This window comes from Diabrotica virgifera, chromosome 7, assembly GCF_917563875.1.
Source record: "Diabrotica virgifera virgifera chromosome 7, PGI_DIABVI_V3a".
Taxonomy (NCBI): Eukaryota; Metazoa; Arthropoda; class Insecta; order Coleoptera; family Chrysomelidae; genus Diabrotica; species Diabrotica virgifera.
In genome coordinates this window covers 9,547,832-9,570,228 of record NC_065449.1, presented here as the reverse complement: position 1 = coordinate 9,570,228, position 22,397 = coordinate 9,547,832, and the positions used below count along the sequence as shown (strand labels likewise).

General features: G+C 32.9%; 2 protein-coding genes across 3 annotated transcripts in view; one reads left to right on the top strand and one right to left on the bottom strand.

Annotated features, from left to right (window-relative positions):
* Positions 1-14,832, top strand: part of LOC114339790 (eukaryotic peptide chain release factor GTP-binding subunit ERF3A) — a 36,153-nt gene extending 21,321 nt beyond the window's left edge. Inside the window, exons 5-7 of the mRNA XM_028290479.2 lie at positions 590-853; positions 4,175-4,343; positions 7,502-14,832. Coding sequence (XP_028146280.2) covers positions 590-853; positions 4,175-4,343; positions 7,502-7,545 — 477 coding nt within the window. The 3' untranslated portion in view covers positions 7,546-14,832. The remainder of the gene's footprint in view (positions 1-589; positions 854-4,174; positions 4,344-7,501) is intronic.
* Positions 14,833-21,065: 6,233 nt separating this feature from the next.
* Positions 21,066-22,397, bottom strand: part of LOC114340085 (titin) — a 138,284-nt gene continuing 136,952 nt past the window's right edge. The window contains exon 18 of one of the 2 annotated variants that reach the window (XM_050657199.1): positions 21,066-22,335. In XM_050657199.1, the coding sequence (XP_050513156.1) occupies positions 22,209-22,335 (127 nt within the window). In that variant the 3' untranslated portion in view covers positions 21,066-22,208. The remainder of the gene's footprint in view (positions 22,336-22,397) is intronic. The other variant, XR_007699659.1, reaches the window with a different exon arrangement.

The following is a 22,397-nucleotide window of genomic DNA, read 5'->3' as shown; positions in this document are numbered from 1 at the left end:
TAAAATCGCTGCATTTGGTAGGCATGCTTTTTTTGGGTACCTAATGTTATAACCAGTGTCTCCAACCAATCATCTGGCATTTTTCCTACATTGTAAATTTTGTTAAAGAAAGTGGTTAAGTAGGTAATGTTTTCCTTGTCCAACAGATTAAATGTAAGACTAAAATTAAACACTTTTTTACATTAATGTGAAAAATTCTATCTATGCAGCTATATCACATCAGGCACAAACCGTATGGAGATTAACATTGAAAAATGCCAAGGTCCAAAATAGCAAATTGGTCTGAAAGTCATCTTGGGAACAGTTAAACATATCATGACGTATGAGGTATCGATGGAAAGGGGAGGGGATCGCGATTATTATATTATGGAAAAAACAAACATGGTGGCGTGTACAGACGGCCGTTATATCTTAGTTGTTATTGGACAAATTTTGAGGTGTGAGGCGTCAAATGAAAGGGGATTGGACACAAATGAATTTTTTACCAGGAAAATTAAACTTGATGGCATTTCCAAAAGGGTATTACATATTACGTTGACGATTTAGAGATATTTTTTGTAAACTAAATTGCCTTTTTTGTTTTTTCTAGACGCCCGTAACGGTGGATATGTTGCTTTCGGACGACGACGAGGTAAGTCGAGTAGTGCCCGGAGAAAACGTCAAAATAAAAGTAAAAGGCATAGAAGAGGAGGATGTCAGTCCGGGATTCGTTCTTTGCGATTCCGTCAATCCGATTCACACTGGACGAATCTTTGATGCTCAATTGGTTATTTTAGAACACAGATCTATCATATGCGCGGGATACAGTGCGGTGATGCACATCCATTGCGCGGCAGAAGAGGTCACCGTTAAAGTAAGTAGATTTTTTTACATGATCTTATTGTTTTCATGACTTTTGTCTTACATATTCTCAATTATGAACACCAAGAAGCTTCCTCTAACTTTTATTAGAAGAAGAAACATGAGAATTACGCTTTGTAGATAGAAAAAACTGTTTTGAACGATGGTAACAAAAAATATCTAGAGGAGGGTGGAGTGATCCGTTATTTTGGAACAAATTTTTAAGTAATCTTCCCATAATCTTAAACAACCGGTATCAAGAATTTGAATATTTACAAATAGTTCTTTATCAACGTCACGATGTTTTTTTTATTACAATGCAGTTATTCATGGTAATCTGTAATGTTGATGAATAAAAAGAACAATTCGAAGAATCGGCCTGAGTCTTTATCCAATCGGTTGAATCCTAAAAAGTAACGACGTAACTCTTATTTTTTTTAGCGGCTGGATCAGTTGAAATTATTTTAAATTTTGAAATTTTTGTTCGTAATGTCTTCATTTTATAAATGATCCTCTCAAAAGTCATCTTAAACCAAAGTGGTCTATGAATTATCGTATTATTATTGCTTATCTATCGCACGTAGGGTGCGTTAATATCAATATATTCAATTCAGTAAGTTTACTTTCAATGGTAAGTTGGTTAGATGCAATGAAGGAATTGTTCCAGATTTGAATTATTGCCATGGATCCGAATCATTGAAAGGGACATTTTAGTCTAACTCTATGTCGCATTTACAACAATGACAGCAAAATTAGTTTTGGGTATTTGCCTCCAGGAGCTGAAAGGAACTTTACGTTAAATTGACAATGTTCTGTCTTTAAAAACCATTATTAGTTACTTTTGTCAAGTTATGGATTCTACAGTATTACAGTTTAAAGAAAAAATCCTGAAAATTACATTTTACAGTTCAAAAATGATCCAAAACTGCGGAAAAAAAATAACTAGAGGTGTGTAGAGGGATTGTTATTTTGGGAAGTTATTGCCAGCTAACTTCAACCCGTGAGTAATGACCCGTGAGTAACTTCAGCCCGTGAGTAATGAACTATTACTTACAGGTAAAGTAATGGGTGTTATTATCTATTAAAAAATAGTGAATAATGAGCATATTATTAAACGGTCATAGAAAAAAATATTTTTTGAACAAATTTCTAGTGTATTGCTATTACAAAACTAGGTTGAATGAACAGCGCAAATTTTATTCGGTTCTAAAATCCTGGATCCCGATGTATTAAATAGTGTGATGTTACTGCCTTCTAGGTCCCAATTAATTAAAACTCTATTGTTTGGTTCAAATACATTATATTTACAATCACCTCCATCAATGACTAACCATAACAATGTGTTTACATTTACCAGTAACGACCTACTACAACAATAATTAAATACTGAGTACAATAATCTTTCTCCACCGAGTTAATGTTTATATACACATTTAAATAATAACAAAACATGACAATTCAATGTTACTTGCGGTTATTGATACAAGAACAGATACTACATGGATTAATGACTTTGAATGAGTTTTAAACATATTTTGTACAGGGTGATATTATAATACCACACCTCCCCGTTTTGTTAAAATTACATATTTTTAAAATATGATGCTCCTCTTTCCCTTTTACAAAAATGTTTATGGTTACCTAATACTATTTTGAAAAATTAAATTTCCTAACTATGCTAACTTACTGTAACATTACATTTCAGATCAATCAATTTTTCCCTAAATATGTATATTCTTTTTCCTATTTTACACAAAAGTTCATATTTTCCCTATACTAAACTGGTATTTTATAACCTATTACTAGTTCACGTACTTTCACGTCGTGTCTTTTCGTCCTTTTTCCCGTTCACTAATTCACTTCATCAAAACAGTGTCCACAGTGAATGAAATTGATCCTAACTTTTAAATAGTCTTTTAGTGCCTATAAGCCGTAACTAATCTAATTGTAATAAAATCTCGAATTTAATACTTCCTAAGCTAAGCTAAATATTACCTAAACTTCTATTAAATGGTATATAAAAAAAGAATTTAACGTTACTTTACTATTTCATCTTATTATTTCAGTCTTATTTTGATTTATTTATATACGCCTTACTAACTTTAAAATAATGTACCTATAATAAAAATGTAATCTCTCTAAAAATTTCTAATATTTCTCTAAACACTTCTAATAACTCTTTTGTAGCTATAATAAAGATTTAATCTCTCTAAAAACTTCTAAAATGTCTCTATAAAACTTTCAATATCTCTCTTGTACCTATAATAAATATTTAATCTATGTTTCTGAACGTCTAAAAATTTCACTTTCTGTGTCCCTTTGCTTACTATCTACTAAAACTTATTGTAAGATATTGTCTATCCTTAATCCAAATACTTCCATTTTCCACGAAAATTTAACCTGAATTCATTATATACATTTAAAAATAAGTTATTTATAATTTACATTACATACTTTAGAGCAAAAAAAAATTTACAACTTTAATTCTTAGACATAATTCAATGATTAGCTACTTATTTGATTAGTATATTATTCTTAATTTTGACATTTCTGAAAATTTTATGTTTCTTCTTTCATTTTTCCCACATATTTTAATAAAAAAATTATCTTTTTTTCTCTTCTTCTTCTTGTCTGGTACTACAACTCATATAATTCATTTTTCTTCATATAATAGCACTTCTACAGTGTACATAATTCATCTTCATATACATATTTCATATAACAATCATATATCATTTATCTCATATATCATTTCATATAACATCATAATCATCACTTCATATCCTGGCAGGATCGCCATGTATTAAATAGTGTGATGTTACTGCCTTCTAGGTCCCAATTAATTAAAACTCTATTGTTTGGTTCAAATACATTATATTTACAATCACCTCCATCAATGACTAACCATAACAATGTGTTTACATTTACCAGTAACGACCTACTACAACAATAATTAAATACTGAGTACAATAATCTTTCTCCACCGAGTTAATGTTTATATACACATTTAAATAATAACAAAACATGACAATTCAATGTTACTTGCGGTTATTGATACAAGAACAGATACTACATGGATTAATGACTTTGAATGAGTTTTAAACATATTTTGTACAGGGTGATATTATAATACCACACCGAGTCAGTACCGCTGAACTGAATCGTTAAAAGGAACAGTATAACCCAACTCTATAGTGACTCGTGACTTTAAAATAACGTTCATGTAGCTACCCTCATGAAACATCTGAGAGAACCATTCATATGTTGGTGACACTGCATACTTATTACTTTTTGTGGAGCATTTATTAATTTATTAATTCTTAAATTGTTTCAGGCCTTAATTTGTTTGGTAGATAAAAAAACTGGTGAAAAAAGTAAAACTCGTCCAAGGTTCGTGAAGCAAGATCAAGTAGCTATTATGAGAATTGAATGCGCAGGTGTTATTTGCTTAGAACCATTTAAGTCGATGCCTCAGATGGGAAGATTTACGTTACGAGATGAAAGTGAGTACCTCTTTTGTTAAATAGTATTTTAAAAAATGTTTTCCCATTCTTTACTGTGCAATTATAGTAGAAACGTAATTCGGCCAGAATGCGCAAAGAAGTGGCGGTATCAATGTTTGTTATCATTGTTACGAAATTCTAAAATTTTGACTTTTCCTGGTTTATTTCTAGGTCAAAAAATGTTGCCTCTTTTTCTAATCTGTTTATAACATTTCTTGGTTGTCTTCTTGTTTTCATTAGATTAATAAAGTCATCAGCTCAGGCCAGACATTGATATTGATTGTTGAAGGTGGATCTGGTCGCTTTTACTCGGCTATTTCTGAATATTGTTTCCAATACCAAATTAGAAAGCACCGTGGATAACGGATCTCCTTGTCTAAAAAACCTCTGTTCACTTAAAATTCATCCTATGAGAATCCTCTCTATACTACATGATTTCGTGTGCTATTCAGAATCATTCAACGTAACAAGTTTTGTGGGTATGCCCAAGGAGCTCAGTGCTTCATACATTTTATACCTTCTTATCTTATAATACACTTGTTTAAAATCTATAAACTTTGCATAAAGGGTTGGTTACCTTATGTTCATAGCAGGTATAGTATTTTTACTACAAAAGCGATATTGCCATGTTTAAATAAACATGGCAATAATGAAAAGTCACATTCTAATGTTTTGACAGTTCTCTTACGTCAAAAATTTTGACCTACGTAATATCGCTTTTGTAGTAAAAATACTATAGTCTGGATTTCCTTTATAGTATGGTATAACTAGACCCAAACCCAGACATCCAAAGTGAAAGTTATCCTCCAACACCAAATTGTTCTATATGGTCCACATAATGTTCAGAAAAAAGTCACACCATGTTGAGCGTCGGGTTTGGGGGGAGAGGGGGGAGAAATTGGTAAATTCGTAGTTTTTTAAGTTTTTCGTCAATACTTCTAAAACTATGCGGTTTAGCATGAACACACTTCTATACAAAAATGTCCTACATTAAATTTGAAATAGAAAAGGTCCTATGCATAATTCTTCTAAAATGAACGGTTCCAAAGTTACGTAGGTAGTATAGTATAATTGGTCCAAAAAAAGGCTTAACCCATACATCCAAAGTAAAAGTTTTCCTCCAATACCAAATAGTTCTATATGGTCCCTATATTGTTTAGTAAAAAGTTACACCATTTTGAACGACCGGTTTGGGGGGGAGATGGGGGAGAAGTCAGTAAATTAGTAGTTTTTTTTTACGTTTTTCGTCAATATTTCTAAAACTATGCTTTAGCGTAAATAATTTTCTATTCAAAAATGTTCTACATAAAATTTAAAACAAAAAAGGTCCGATACATAATTGTTATAGAATCAACGGTTCCAGAGATACGGAGGGTGAAAAGTGAAGGTTTTCGATACTTTTTATATATTTTGGGCAATTCATAATATTATTACTGATGAAAAAAATTTTCTTAACAGGATTGTGTTTTGTAAATAAAATTTGCTATTTCAGTGGCCGATGGTATGTTAGTGATAAGCCCTTGAAGAAACGTCAACCTCACCACCCAAAATCATCATCAATTGCCCAAAACATATAAAAAGTATCGAAAACCTCCACTTTTCACCCTCCGTAACTCTGGAACCGTTGATTTAATAACAATTATGTATAGGACCTTTTTTGTTTTAAATTTTATGTAGAACATTTTTGTATAGAACATTGTTTACGCTAAAGCATAGTTTTAGACATATTGATGAAAAACGTAAAAAAAACTACTAATTTACAGACTTCTCCCCCACCTCCCCCAAACCGGACGCTCAAAATGGTGTAACTTTTTACTGAACAGTATGTGGACCATATAGAACAATTTGGTGTTGGAGGAAAACTTTTACTTTTTTATGTCTGGGTTAGGCCTTTTTTTGGACCAATTATAATATACTACCTCCGTAACTTTGGAACCGCTCATTTTAGAAGGATTATGCATAGGGCCTTTTTTATTTCAAATTTAATGTAGAACATTTTTGTATAGAAGGTTGTTCATGCTAAACCGCATAGTTTTAGAAATATTGACGAAAAACGTAAAAAACTATGAATTTACCGATTTCTCCCCCTCTCCCCCCTAAACCCGATGCTTAAAATGGTGTGACTTTTTTCTGAACATTATGTGGACCATATAGAACAATTTGGTGTTGGAGGATACCTTTCACTTTGGATGTCTGGGTTATGCTATCTTTTGGATCAATTGTATCATACTATTAGTGTAAAAATCTTATCGGTCTGATCTATTAACTCTAAAATCGGACTGACACTTACCTAATTTATCTTCAGCAAATCTGTTGAGTCTCTCTCTCAGTATCCAGGCTAATACATATCTTGTAACAAGTATCCAACATAGTAACACCTCTTTAATTGTCACATGCCAATCTATCTCCCTTTTTGTATATGAGGACATAATAACGTTTTGGTCCAAACTTTGGGCATACTTTCCTCTTCCCATATTTTCTTGATAAGGCTATACATCATTTTTTGTAGTTCTCTCCCTCCATTCTTTAGCATTTCCGCATGTATTTCGTTTTCTCCCGGTCTATTGTTATTTTTGAACCCATTAATCTCTCCTTCATTAGGCAGTTCGATTATTATGCCGTCAGCTTCAATAAGGAAATTTTCATTCTCATCTGTATTTTGCCCATTCAGTGGTTCACTAAAGTGTGTCTCCCATATACTTATCACTGATTCTTCTTCACTCGTGAGTAGACCATGTATTATTTCTTTATTTCTTGTCACATTATTCTTCTTTGTTAGTGCCAATTGCTTTAATATTTTCTTTTCCTCTGCTATTTTAAAGCATTATTCATCAAACCAATTCTTATAATAATAATCATTTGCTAGAGTTATCGCGTCTCTTGTAGTTTGTCATACTTGCTATATTCCTAGTTTCTCTTCGTCTTTCTGGGATAATAGCCCTTTATTTATTTCATTGCCTTTTTATTTTCACTATTTTTTCTATCTTTTACTTTTCGTTTATTACTTGTATTTTTAGACAATGTGACAACACCGCTTTTAATTGTTATGGTTTTATTACGTCAGCTGCTGGTATTTATCGTCAATTTTAATTGTACTAAGTACTCTCAATAGAAAGAACGATTTTTCTCTATAGTAAATATTGTAATTTTTCTTCCAGATAGGACAATTGCCATTGGAAAGGTCCTGAAGCTGGTGGAGTAGGGCGGCTGTAGTGTCGTGAAAGAGAGACTGTCATAGATCCATAAAATTATATTTCATCCCAATTGAAACACGAACTGAAAACTAATGGACATTTTTCAATTGTATACATCAAAAAACAAAACCTGTCGACATTTAGTGAACACCACACAAAAGTTCTGCCGGTCAAAAAATGTTGTTGATACCCGTTTCGTTTTTTTTTTCTTCATTTTAACGCGTTTAAAACTACTGTTTTACTACTGAGGTGCTTCAACAAGTTGTAACTAATCCTGAAATTTGTAATTATTATATTTATCTTGGTAATTTGGTTTAATTATAATTTTTATTGTGTATATAATTATCATTGAGCATTGGAAGTTTTTAAGCTTGATATTTCGAGAGGACTATTTCATTTCCGTTTCTAAGTTGGAGCCATATGAAAAATTCGGATTTGTTACAATGTGATGTTAAAAGATGGGGTTACGGCTATATTTTTCTTGTTTCCTGGGATTTGCTATAATCTAGCTCACTGAAAAGTAACACCGGCGGTCAAAAAGTACCACCGGCGGCCAAAATGTACCACCAGCGGTCAAAAAGTGCCACCATCGGTCAAAAAGTACCACTATCGGTCAAAAAGTACCACCATCGGTCAAAAATTCCACCATCGGTCAAAAAGTACCGATAGCGGTCAAAAAGTACCACCATGGGTTAAAAAATGCTAGCAACCGGTTGAAAAATACTACCAACGATTGTAGAATAGTACTATCGGTAGAAAAATACTAAATGCTTTTAAAAAACGTTATTAGCAGTGAAAAAAGTGTTACTAGCAATTGAGTAGTACTACCGGAGCCTAAAAATACTACAAGCAATTTGAAAAGTCTCAAATGTGGTTGAAATAATGTTAGCACATTGCTAACATTATTGAAAAATGCATAGCTTTGAAAAATGATGCTACTAGATTGAAAAATCCATAAACTGTTGGAAAGTACTGTTAGTCTTTTAAGAATTTTACGAACAGTGAAAAAATATCACTAGCATCTAAAAAAGTGTCATTGCTGGTTGAAAAGTACTACCAGCTGTTGAAAAACATTATTAGCGGTAGTAAAATCGTTACTGCTGCGATTGACAAGCTGATATGATGGTTGAAAAGTCCTACAAACTGTTGAAAATCATTACTAACGGTTGAAAGGTTGAAAAATGTTTTGAAAAGTACTACAAATATACTAGCGGTGGAAAGATTATATCAGAATTTAAAAAAGTGTCATTAGCGTTATTGTAACAATTAAAAATTGTCCAAAAGTACTACAAGCAGTTAAAATAGTGTCAAAAAGTACCACAACGCTTTTAAAAATACAAAAAGACAGTCAAAACAATTAAAAATAACGCTAGCCCGTTGAAAGGTACTCATGCTTGAAGAATTTTACCTAGTGGGAGAAAGATGGTACTAGCATTTTAAAAAATGTCAATGTCAAATGTTGGAAAGTACTACTTAATAAATGGCAACGAAAATGATGTTCAAAACAATAAGAGTATAAAAAGTATGAAAATAAATCTGAAGGAAATACAAAAACGTGAAAAAAGTGGCGAAAAACTGTAAAATAGGCATCTCTAGATAGTTCAAAGCTGTTTGAAAGCGCATGAGGAGAATAAGAGAAGAAGAATGATAAAGAAATATTTATTTTTGATTGAAATCTACAATGTGGACAAAAAAACTGAAATGCCTTGATTGAAAGCCACTTTTTATCGGATAATATTAATTTTGTAATGACCCATTTTAAAATTGTAAGTATAACTTTGTAACGAGCCATTTTATAATTGTCGAGGACCTCTTTAAAATTGCCACATTGTGCTGGATAATTTTAAATTGGTCGAGGACCCTTTTAAAAATGGTGGATGGCCAATTTTAAAATTGTTTACACATTGCCCAATTTCTTAATTGTCGGGCGCCGATTTGAAAATTGTCTCTTGCTCTACGCCTTAATACAAATCCAAATGAGTCTTCCAAAGAAAAAGGGATATGTACAGGATATAATAGGCTACTTTGAAAAGAAGAGATTAACCTGGTACGGATATGTCAGAAGAGAAGACCAAAATCGTTGGATAAATCGAATAACAGAGTGGAGCCCGATAGAAAGGAGGAGAGGCAGACCCCGAAGATTTTTCAGAGATGAAGTGGATGAAGCAATGGAAAGAAGAGATCTACATGAAGGGGACTGGCAAAACAGAAAGAGCTGGAGAGAACGGTTGAGTATATACAAAGTTTACTAAACTAAAATCAATATCAACAAAAGAATTAATATTAAAATTAAACTCACCAGGCTTCCGGGTTGAACCGCGTCGTTGGTTTCTAGGCCGAGCTTTTGACGTCCTCTCTGACGTCATCTTCAGGGCTTCCGAGGTCTCAGTCTCCTGAGGCTCCAGACACTACACTCACTACTCACTGCAATACTAGTACTACATAGTATTGCATTGAGTAGTGTGTGGAGCCTCAGGAGACTGAGACCCCGGAAGCCCTGAAGATGACTGCAGAGAGGACGTCAAAAGCTCGGCCTAGAAACCAACGACGCGGTTCAACCCGGAAACCTGCTGAGTTTAATTTTAATATTAATTCTTTTGTTGATATTGATTTTAGCTTTAAGTTTCATTGTATGAACCGCGGAAATCTTTCCGAATAAAAGTTTACTAAACATATACATCCTATGTTTAACTGCAATGGTTTCTTAATGAGTTATCTCTATCTGCTCGTGGAAGCACAGAAAAAACCAGTTCGAAGGAAGCACTGGAAAAAAACACATTTTTACTCTTGTTTTTGGTATTTGGACGCTACGGCAACAAAATCGGTGTCTTCACCTCTTCTAACAAGAAAGATATAGACCACATACTGAAAAGAAGTTATATATTTTATTAAAAACGACGTTTTCCATATGTCTTCACTTTAACAAACTCTTTGATATCACTCAGCAATTGTGTGGTGTCTTTATAATGTTAATATTGAAACGTTTCAAACCGATTATTTACAATTTTCATTAAAGGTGCTTTAAGACCAATTTTTAGATGAGATCAGCGAGTGTTATTCTTTCCTACGGCCTATTTTGAAGACGTTTTGTCGTTGAGTATCGGCATCAATCTCATTTACTTTTTAAATACTACTGGTAACATTTTGGGTTCTAACCCCTCCGTAACGCAGTGGTAAGGGAGCCTACCTTTGGATACAAAAATTGTTAGTTCGAATCCCGGCTCGATGGGAAATTTTTCTTTATTAAAACATTTAATACATGAAAATAATTTCTATCCTCGTGGGATCGGTACTCACCTGAAGGACCGTAGACGTTCGGATTCAATAAGCGTGTCTTTGTAAAAACAATGAAGTCGACTTTATTAAGTAACAAAACATCACTCATCACACACACTCAGGCGTGGATACAGGGGGATCAACGGGTCCATGGACCCCCTATTGTATTTAGTCTATAAGTATTTTTTTATTTATTATTTTTTTCTGTTACTCTAAACTTTAAGCCATCAGTACAACACTAAATTACACGACAACCGCTTCCAAAGAATTGAAAGAAGCCATAAAATCTAATAAAACACCCTTCTCTGAAAAATAATCTTCAGGCGCATTTGTTTGGGTACCGGTGGAACCATAAACAACGGAAATATTTTTCTCAATTCAAAGAATAACAACAATGATATTTTAAAATGCAAATAAATTACACTGTGTATAAACCTTATCTCATGAAAAGTCACGTTTCAAATTTGCGATGCAATAAAGACATAAAAATCTGTATTTTACTAGATAATCCATGCGTACCTACCTATTGATGGTAGAAAGGTTAATATCTATGGTAAAGAACGACCAGTGAGATTAATAGTCGTGAATTGTCTATCAATCCTTTTGATACCGTAGGTATCTGGGATTATATAGTGTATTTTATCCTTAGAGTAAGTGTGACTCGTATGGCTAAATCTGGAAAATATAATATTTGAGGTAAGTCTGCCCCCCCCCCTATTATGAATTTCTAGATCCGCGGCTGCACACACTACACATTACTCCCTTGAGCTGGTGATAGTAATTACGTGACTAAAGGTTCCAAACCAAGGCCAGAAAACAACACAAAACTTTGGGTTCATTTACATTGCTAGGTTATTGGTAAATTTGTCTAGATCAGTTGTCTCGAACGGTAAAAGGAAGCGGGTCAAAATTGAATCTACTAGATCCTAGATCATTTCCAAGGTTCCCTTTATCAAATTCCGAAAGTCTTTAAAATATATACCAGATTTCTGATCTTTGATTTGGAAAGGTAATTTATTCCCTAGGAGCCTAAAGACTCATTGTGTGCAGACCTTCAATGGGCAATAAAAAAGCAATACTAACATTACCAGGATGAGACTAAACTCTATACCTTAGGCACAAACTTCAACATTGGGTAAAGTTCAGATGATATTTATTTAATAAAATACGTTAACATCAGCAAAAATGTTTCGTAATAGTTAAAACCCTGTGGACTGACCAATTCACAAATTAGGAGGACCTCACAAGAACAAAGAATATTTTTTTAAAGACATTTCTTAGTACAACCCCTCAATTTTAAATAATTACAACCCAACCCTGTTCAATAGTACCATTTCATCCCGCCTATTTCTTACCCTCTCTCCTAACCAGACAGACAATATACTTGGATTCGGGACAGAAGAAATTCTCTCTCTTCTCTATTTTTCGACGGATCAAGTCGGTACCGCTCATCTCTTGACGGTCAAGCCGTTCTTTTGGCTGAAACGAACAATAGCAATACGTGCACCAACAGTAATTCGAGAGTGACGCCATACACGACTTCACAACAGTCAAAACGCGAGGCACGTGGTACGGAAACAGTCTCGGAAACGGAAATAGTAACTCGTATGTGACCGGCTTCAGTGTTCCGGACAATGTTTCACAACTTGGTAAGACACTTTATCTACATACCAATATTGTCTGCATAAAACCTTATATTTTATATTCCCTTTTGAACCTAGCAATCCTAATTACAGTCCACAAGCATACAATCTTGATATTGTATTCACAATCTCACACATGTACAAGCTGAATCGTACAGCTTTTCCGCGCTGATGCAGATAATATAAAGATTGCCATGATGATCGCCAACATTCCATTCCATATCATATACCGTGGGTAAGGTAAAAACTATACTCAGAGTGATAACTGAATAAATACACTGCATACAACTTTTGCTTTCTGGATCAGTTCATATATTTATTTAGTAAACAACGTGACCAGATGAGCAAAACTTCGATGATAACCAATATAATATGATGATTTTACGAGCGTAAGATGAAAATTATTCAGCGATAAAGACCAGTCATACCATATTGTATAGGTCATGTGAATAGTTTTCGGCATAGTAAAAAAAATGATTTTTTTTTAATTCTGAATGTGATCTCTTTATCCATTTTCAGTAAAAATATCAACTTTCATACATTTTCGTTGGCTATTACCCATCCCTTCAGGAGTTGACGTGTTCGCAATAGTAAAAATCCTATATTTATACCCTGTATAGAATCATTGACTCCTCAAACACTTTTTATTTCGTAAAAGACGTGTTCGTAGTACAGTATTATGAGAGTAAAATGAAAAATGTCCGGTAATACCTGTTTTAAAGAAAACCTAAACAGGTAGTAGTCACTGGGTGTTAAATCGGGAGTGTAGGTGGGGGATTGTGCTATTCACATAAAATATCTCATACCCAAATGATCCGATGGAAACTTTATATTAATTAGCTCTTGAGGAACATTTTCATACAGAGTATTCTGTCTACACGCTGAAATGGGCGAGCAGCACATGAGTGTTTGTTATTTTTTATTATTTTTTTGTCAATGTTCAATCAGCAAATCTTCAAATACGAAAACGGATACCATATTACGAGGGTAAGTTTTAGGTACTCTATTACTCACATGGGTTGTGTTCAATCATGATTGATCAAAATATTTTTAAAACTTGTCTTTATGTTCTTTTTCAATAATTTCGTATACATTTTATTTCGAATCTTGTTATGAATGAAATTTATCCGCTTCATTCTTCATCATGAACATTTAGGCGAAAGACTGTATGCATCTAAACATATTAATGTACCTTTCCATTATTCTTAACATTTTCTGCATAATTTTATCTATTGTATGACACTTTCACATATCTAGTACTAAGAAAAAACATTTGCGGCATTTTTAAACGACCGAGAGCATTTTAACTGCTCAAACAAACGTAAAAGTTGTCGAATATTGCCATACTGGCCTTTGTCTTTCTTCTTGATAGATGTAGATGTAAAGGCGCATGCGTAAAAGCTGACAGCAACTTCTCTGCGTCTGAATTTTCAAAATTGAAATATCTCTTGCATGTCATATGCCAAACTTGTGATATTTAGGTATGTATATCCTTACCAGATATCTAAGAGACTCGTTAATATTCAGCTCAACGGGGTGCTTTTGCTGGAGGTGTCAAATATACATAAACAAGGGATCATTTCATAAAACAGGTAGACCTCTTGCTTATAGAATTTCGCACCTCCAACTGCTGATATTCGCTCCAAGAGCTGAATATCGAGTCTCTAAGGGCCGGTTGTTCGAACGCTAATCAACATTGATCACTATCAAATATTTAATTACCGTCACAACTGTCAATGTCAACTTTGGTTGGGTTGCTGAAAACATAGTTAATTATAATTATGAGATTAGTTAGTCAATTAACATAACAATTATTAACATAATTGATTAACTAATTTCATAATTGTCATCAATAATTATGTTTTCGGCAACCCAACCAAAGTTGACATTGACAGTTGTGACAGTAATTAAGTATTTGATAGTGATCAATGTTGATTAGCGTTCGAACAACCGGCCCTTAGATACCTGGTACTACTTTAACATATTATTTCGTGGTAATATTGAAAAAGTAATTGATATTATTTTGATCTCTTAATATTCATATTTTTGCGGATAATTTTCTGCGTATATTTCGCTTTGAACGATACTCCGGTCTCATCTAAGAATTTCCGGGTTTATTAATATTGTGTGGACATTACATAAAATTTTAAAATGCCTTTTAAGCCAATATTCAAACGTAATTGATAAAAAAGTTGCTTTTTCGAGGAATTCAGTGTAAATATTGAAGAGTTTATGAGTTACAGTCTTGTAACGAAACCCTAAAAAACAAATTATATAGTTAGCCTTTTTGTTTAAGTTTGTTTTTTAGTCTTTTATTACTGTAAGCAAGGAAATGTTGCTATCAATTTTATATATTCAATAAAATGTCAAATTGTAGTTAGAGTTTTACTGTATGAGGGATGTGCGATTAGTTTTGAGGTAAGTATCAAATTTGAATTCAACATTTTATAACTTTGTGTTTATACGGGTAATATGACCCGTATGCACGCCAGTGGTGAATATAAAATTCTGAAATGTAATATAATAAAATAGGTTGTTGTAAGGGATGAACGTCCCTCTGCTAGGGGTTGGATATCAGGAATACACTAAATACTCATACTATGTTTATTTAATCACTACATACGTCAGTAACGAGTTGGTGGACAAAGTCTATATTCTAACTACATTGATGTCTAAATAATGAATGATGAATAATCTGCTTTACTTTCTCCGTCTCTATAAATAAACTCGTAATTGTTTTGTTATGATTGACGACACCGTTGTGACCGTGAAATACTCATAATATCAAAATCGCGAAATCAATGTCACCCATTTATTTACTATAAACAATACTTGTAGATAATGTTTGTGTAAGACCTTTAAAAATTAAATCGATATGGATTACTCTTATTTCTTTTGATGCTAATATAAATCCTGTACAGTATGTCAAAGAATGCACAATAACTACGTCTTAAAACCCACCAAATTTAATTTTCATATCTCAACCGGTTTAGAGCAATAAATAAATCGTCAGTTTGTAAGAAAAAATTCAACGCCCCTATCTCGGAAACGAAGCATTTGCGGACATGTTTATAAAGCAAACGGTCATTATTTTTTTATGTAGAATTACACCTTAAAGTTTGTCGCACTTATTTAGAATAAGATTTGTATTGATTAAGTAATGATGAAGAACATGGCCAATTATTAAATACCTAACTTTTTTATTATCCAATATAAACGAATGGGTCAAAAAACAGAATTAAAAAAAAACCTGAAGATATAGTTGGGTTTTAATTTCAGTATTTTGTAAATGCTAGAATATTTCACAGGGTGATGCGAACTTTGAGTAAAAACGCAGTTTGATTGGTACACCCGGTATACAATGAAAATTTTCCTGTTTAGCAGCAATATTATGACAGCGATATTGATAAAGAATAAGAGTATAACATTAAAAAAATCATTTAAATCGGACAACAGGTTTATAAAATTTTAGACATCAAAATGACCCATTTTTAAGGTGGACGGTTAATTTTGCTGGTGAGTGTATAAAGTATTAGCAAAAATTATAAGAAGTAGAATAGACCAGGAAGGATCTGTTTTTAGGTGGATGTGAGAGGTGGCATTCGGATTTTTGCGGATAAAGTTAGGTGATAACTTCAACAATAATAATTGACTTATGCTCCTTCACAAATATGCCCGGAACATTAATAAAAAAAAATAAAATATTTAAAAATTTCAAAAAATTTCTGTTTTTTTTTCTACTTTCTTTGCTTATAACTTTAAAACGATTCATTTTGAAACAAAGTCGTATAGGAATAAAACAAAGATAATTAAATTTTCTATCAGACACGGTTGGTCAAAAATGTCTTAATTTAACACCCTTGCTGCAAAATAGCAATAAATATAAAATAAGGGGGCAAACTAGCCTGTCCTTATTCAATGTTTTTCCATCACTTAGGTTGCACTTCTAACCTTCCTAATTCGCTTAGAAAATTTTTGTAATGTGCTAAAACCGTCCACCAAATTTCATTAAAATTGACTTACTAGATTTTGTATAATAATTTTGCAATCTACTTTTTAAAAAAAATTAAATTTTTTTAAAAACTTGCACAACAAAAACTAGAACATACAAAGATTTGTCAATTTTTTACATAAAAGAAGCACTTCACCTATCTAATGCACTTTACAGAATTGAAATCGGATTATTTAAGCAGCCTCAGCAATGTTTTAAAGTTATAAACAATTTTTTGGCTTATAAAAAAATTAATGCTGTTTCCAGGAGGGGGTGCTACGAGCTCCTTTATTTAGATGGACTAGCCCAAGTTTTTTTTACGTATTTTGACCCGTAGAACACGAATTTTTTGGGTAACAGTTGATCCGGATGTCGATAAGATTGTTATAAACAAATAACTTGAGGAATTACATAACATCGATTTTTCGCAAAATAAAACATTTTTTGTATTTCTTGGGTATGCAAAAAATATTCTTACAAGTTTTTTCGTAAGATGCATAGTTTTCGAGATAAACGCGGTGAAACATTCAAAAAATCGAAAAATTGCAATTTTTGAACGAGAATAACTTTTGATTAAAAAATAAAATAGCAATTCTGCTGACAGAATTTGAAAGTTTAAGTCAAATTATACCGGTTTTAATTATTTGCATTGCTAAAAATTTATTTTTTTATTATTAAACAAAGCTACTTGTTTATAAGCCAAAAAATTGTTTATAATTTTAAAACATTGCTGAGGCCCCTTAAATAATCCGATTTTAATTCTGTAAAGTGTATTAGAGAGGTAGAGCTCCTCTTTATATGTAAAAAAATTAGCCAACTTCTAAATGATCTACTTTTTGTTCAGAAAGTTTTTAAAAAAATTTGAACTTTTTTAAAAACATTTATATTGCAAATTTATTATGCAAAATCTATTAGGTTGATTTTAATGAAATTTGGTAGACCATTTAATTAAGTTATAAGAATTTTCTAAGCGAATTACTAAGGTTCTAAGTGCCATCAAAGTGGTTAAGAAACATAATAACAACAGGCGTATTTTGCCCCCTTATTTTGGATTTGTTGCTATATTGCAGAAAAGGTAATACCTTAAGACTTTTTGACCAGTCGTATATCATACAAAATTCAATTATCTTTATTTTATTTCTCTACGACTTTGTTCCAAAACGAACCGTTTTAAAGTTATAAGCAAAGAAGCAGACAAAAATCGATGTTTTTCGAAATTTTTAAATATTTTAATTTTTTAATTAATGTTCCGGGCAATTAAGTCAATTATTATTACTGAAGGTGTCACCTAACTTTATCTGCAAAAATCCGAATGCCACCTCTCACATCCAAAAATACACGTTTTTTTACAGATTGGTCCTGGTCTAGAATAAAAACCTACGAAACAGAGATAAATAGGAGAATACCAGGTTGGTTTCAGACAGGGAAGAACAATAACCGACCAATTTTTTATACTAAAATGATTACAAAACAACATTTATGAATCCTACAACTCCATCTCAAAAAAATTGACTACGAATCGATGAAATCACTAGGAGTACAAGAGAAACTCACGTGAGTCGTCAGTTTGCGCCTACTGTTCTCATGTGCCGTGTTTCATGCCTGCAGAGTCCGTGGACCTTACCTCAACACACCGTGACATCAGTGCCGGATTAACCATTATTAGGCAAAGTAGGCAGTTGCCTAGGGGCCTCGGCCCCAAAGGTGGCCTCGCGGGGACCAAAACGAAAAAATGTTGAAAGATTCAAATATCGCGCAATACCATAAAAGTTATGGTGGACGTATACGCTGTGAGCTCGTACGTAGAAGGGAAATTTACAAATTCGCGAGCGCCAGTAGTGACAAGTCTGTAAACGATTACTGGAAATTTGACATAAATGTCAAAGTGATTAATTTAAAATTAAAAACATTAATTATAAACAATATTAGTTTGTCAAAGCTGTGTTATATATTTTTACCTTAAATATACTTACGTTTTAAATACTGAATTTAAGTTTTTTTAATGTTCCGTAATATCTAATTATAAATTAATATATTAATCTTACCGCCATCTACACGATAATTGTGAAAGTATCCGAAGTAAGAAATTCATATTTTATCAATACGCTCTGAGCTTCGCTGGTGTCGCTCCTAGCGGTTACTAATTCAACTTTTACTGGTAATTTTTAAATTTATTATTTAATTGTTATCGCTTAATATTTACAACGCAAAAAAGTAATTAAATTGTAATCGATTTTTTTAAGATTTTTCTAATCATTTTGACGTTCTATTGATAAAATATCAATTTCTTACTTCGGATACTTTGACAATAATCGTGTAGATGGCGCTAAGATTATAATAGATTATTTATAATTAGATATTACGGAACATTAAAAAAACTTAAATTCAGTATTTAAAACGTAAGTATATTTAAGGTGAAAATATATACCACAGCTTTGACCAACTAATATTGTTTATAATTAATGTTTTTAATTTTAATTTTAAATTAATCACTTTGACATTTATGTCAAATTTCCGGTAAACGTTTACAAACTTGTCACTACTGGCGTTCGCGAATTTGTAAATATCCCCTCTACGTACGAGCTCACAGCGTATAGAACGTCAAAATGATTAGCAAAATCTTAAAAAAATCGATTATAATTTAATTACTTTTTTGCGTTGTAAATATTAAGCGATAACAATTAAATAATAAATTTAAAAATTACCAGTGAAAGTTGATTAGTAATCCACTAGGAGCGACACCAGCGAAGCTCACAGCGTATAAAGCTACATTACAATGCATACTTTTGTTCACATAGAAAGTATATGCTGTGGGAATACATCGCTAATGAATGCCCTTTGGTAGAAGAACCAGTACTACAGATGGAAACAAGAATCGAAAGTGAGCAAAAAAACACAAGAAAAATCAGGAGAAAGAAAAGGTCCTTAATCAAAATCCAAAACAGGAGCAAAACTTATTTAAACTCAGTTTCACACGGAAATCCAAAGCTATAGTGAAGCAGCAACCAATGAAAATGTACGTGATGGAATAGAAATAACTGAGGGAAACATAGCTTCCCTAACTGAAGAAGATGAAAAAACATGTAACGACAGTTCTATTCCAGTTCAAGAAGTTAAAGAACCAGAAACCGAAACTAACTTAGAAATTGAAGTTAACGATAAATAATTGGGTCCTAAATTCGGAAAACGGCATAGGATTATGGAATACAGTAACTAAAGAAGTATGGACATTTTGGATTGGGAAAGGTCTTCAGAATGTAAAAACCTTGATGGAAGTGTTTCAGCGTCAAAAAGAAATTTTGAAGGCATTATTAAGATTTTTATACAATCTATGGTTTTTCGAAAACAAATCAGTGGAACAAAAATTAAAAGAGATTGGCTGACGTATTTTCCCTAAATTGGCTTTCCGTACCCGTTTCTCCGTTTCTCTACCCACTATTGGGAAGTTATGATTTAAGCGATCTCATTCGCTACGATCTAGTCCTTATAATAACAAGCAGCACATGCCATAAGACCTTTGCCTAAAGGTCAAAACGCTTTCAAATCTGCTCTTCATACTCTTGCTGAAGACACTAATCAGCAAGCTGAAACAGTTCATGAGGCTAAGTATTTGTTGAAAGAAATGTCAAAAAAATAAGAAACATTCATAATTAATGAGTTTTGGGTAACAATTTTAGAACGCATCAACGCTGTCAGTAAATCATTGCAGAGAGAAGATATTGAACTTCAAACTGCAGTTCAGCTTCTAAATTCACTTTTGGAGTTCTTAAAATTCCAATAAGATAATTTTGCTTATTACGAGTAGAGGGCCTGCGACCTACAATACTCTGAATATTCTCTACTATACTCTAATTACTGAGCTGAGTCGTCGGTTGACAGTGCACGGGTCAATGAACTCAGTATTTTGTCTTTTGTATTTTTCCAAAATTTAGTGATACTCAAATAAATGAGTGTGCTTCAAAAGTACATAAAAACTATCCTGATGATATTGAATCTTAACTTAAAAATGAACTAGAACAGTTCAAATATTTTATAGCCCAGTTTCAAACTTGCAGGGAGAACAATTTATTCCTGCTCCACAGTCATTTTGGGTTATTTCGCAACAGGAGAACGGACATTTTCAAAAATAAAAATTATTAAAAACGAGAAACCTAGGTTTCTTAAGGGGCCTCATAGCTTGGGTTGCCAGGGGCCTCAGGATTCTTAATCGGGCACTGCGTGACATTCTGCATCCTGCGGAATGAGAACTGTGTAGTGTAGGGTCACGGATCGTGAAAGTTGTATCACATCACCCTGCGCGGGAAATTGCGGTGTTAGTATCATTTCTGTGTTTTACAGAAATTCACCGTGACTCACCCTGCGTCACATCACAAAGCTGCGTATCATCTTGCGGTCTGAGAACCTGCAATGCTGTTAAAACTCTTTCACTGCGTACGGCAGTGATCCGTGTCAGGCTGAGTGTTCAGACAGTGCGCGTGGCACGGATCTGTGACACATGCACATTCAAACTACCATTGCCAGTAGGAAGTGAGCACCTGATCATGTCTTAAAAAAATGTAGCAGTAAAAGGGTTAATCCTATTGTGAGTCGACATCAGGGGAGAAAAATAAACTGCGACAACTTTTAAAATTTTATTTGTTAAAGTCTCATATAAATAGTATCTTAAAATTAAGTATAAAGGTGCTTAACAAACAATGTTATCGTGCAAAAATGCAAGACAATAAAAATATAGCTTCAAAATAATGTTACAACAAATTTTACAAACGCATTCAACTGTTTTGTTAGAGCGACAATTTCAATTCAAGCAACATCCCACTATGAATAGAAAATGTGAATAAATAAGCGAAAATTATTAAATGCTGAGTGAATCCCGTACAACAAAAAAATGTTTTTGTACGGGCTACGTATCCTACAGACTACAGAAACAGCTGGGCAGATGAAGGTACAAAAAACGGTAAAGAAATATCACTTTTTCAATGAATAGAGATCGGATCTCTATCGAAATGCTTCTGAAAATCACAGAGCAAGTAAAACGACTTGTAAGCGTTACAGTAACAGTTCCTTCTAGCTAAAGTTTAAAGATGGTTACCATCTAGTACAACAATTTTGATCAGTTTGACTGATTTTTTTAAAGACTACTAAAGATAAGACTGATAATGAGAATATTTTATGCGAGTTATCTAAAAGTTAACAAGATAAACAACACATTCGATGTTGTAGATCTTTTTCAGCACAGTTATCCTTAGAGGAATTTATACCTCCAGTTTTCCAAATACTTTTCAAGATGGTAATCCCTCTTAATACAGTTTGTGAATTTACTTTCCTATTTCCTAAATTTTGTGGGTCTTATTTTACCTCAATCTTGCTTTTTTGGTTCTCTAGAACTCTAGATCATTGTCACAGTTTTTTTAACGTCCATCATCTAATATGAGTTGAAACGATTCTTCGCAGAAGCAATGCTGTAGCAAGTTCAAGGCATGTGCGCATGCGCATACCATTTTTCAAGGATTTTTGTTCAGATTAGAATTGATTGTCAAATATTCTCGAATTGTAGTCTGATAGTGCTAAAGATTCAAGACTAAACTGTTTTTATCTTGTAGTTTTAGAAATACTTCTTTTTGTCACCTCACAACAAAATATTCTCTTTATCGGTCTGTTCTCTTTTTGTATCTTATTATTTTACCAATAATGTTTGACGGCAACTTCTAATATCTACATTTGTACAAAAACAAACACAAAACACATAATATTGTAAATATTTTTAGATTTCTTCATCTTTGAAGCGTCGGTAAATGGACTGGACATATGTGAAGACGCATTTCCAATCAGGCCTTCTGGTGGCCATCATATCGTCAACGTCAAGGAGAGGAAAAATGTCCGCCTTGTCACTGAAAAAGAAAAAATAGAGGTTACATAAATATAATAAATAGAGAATTACACATACTAGATA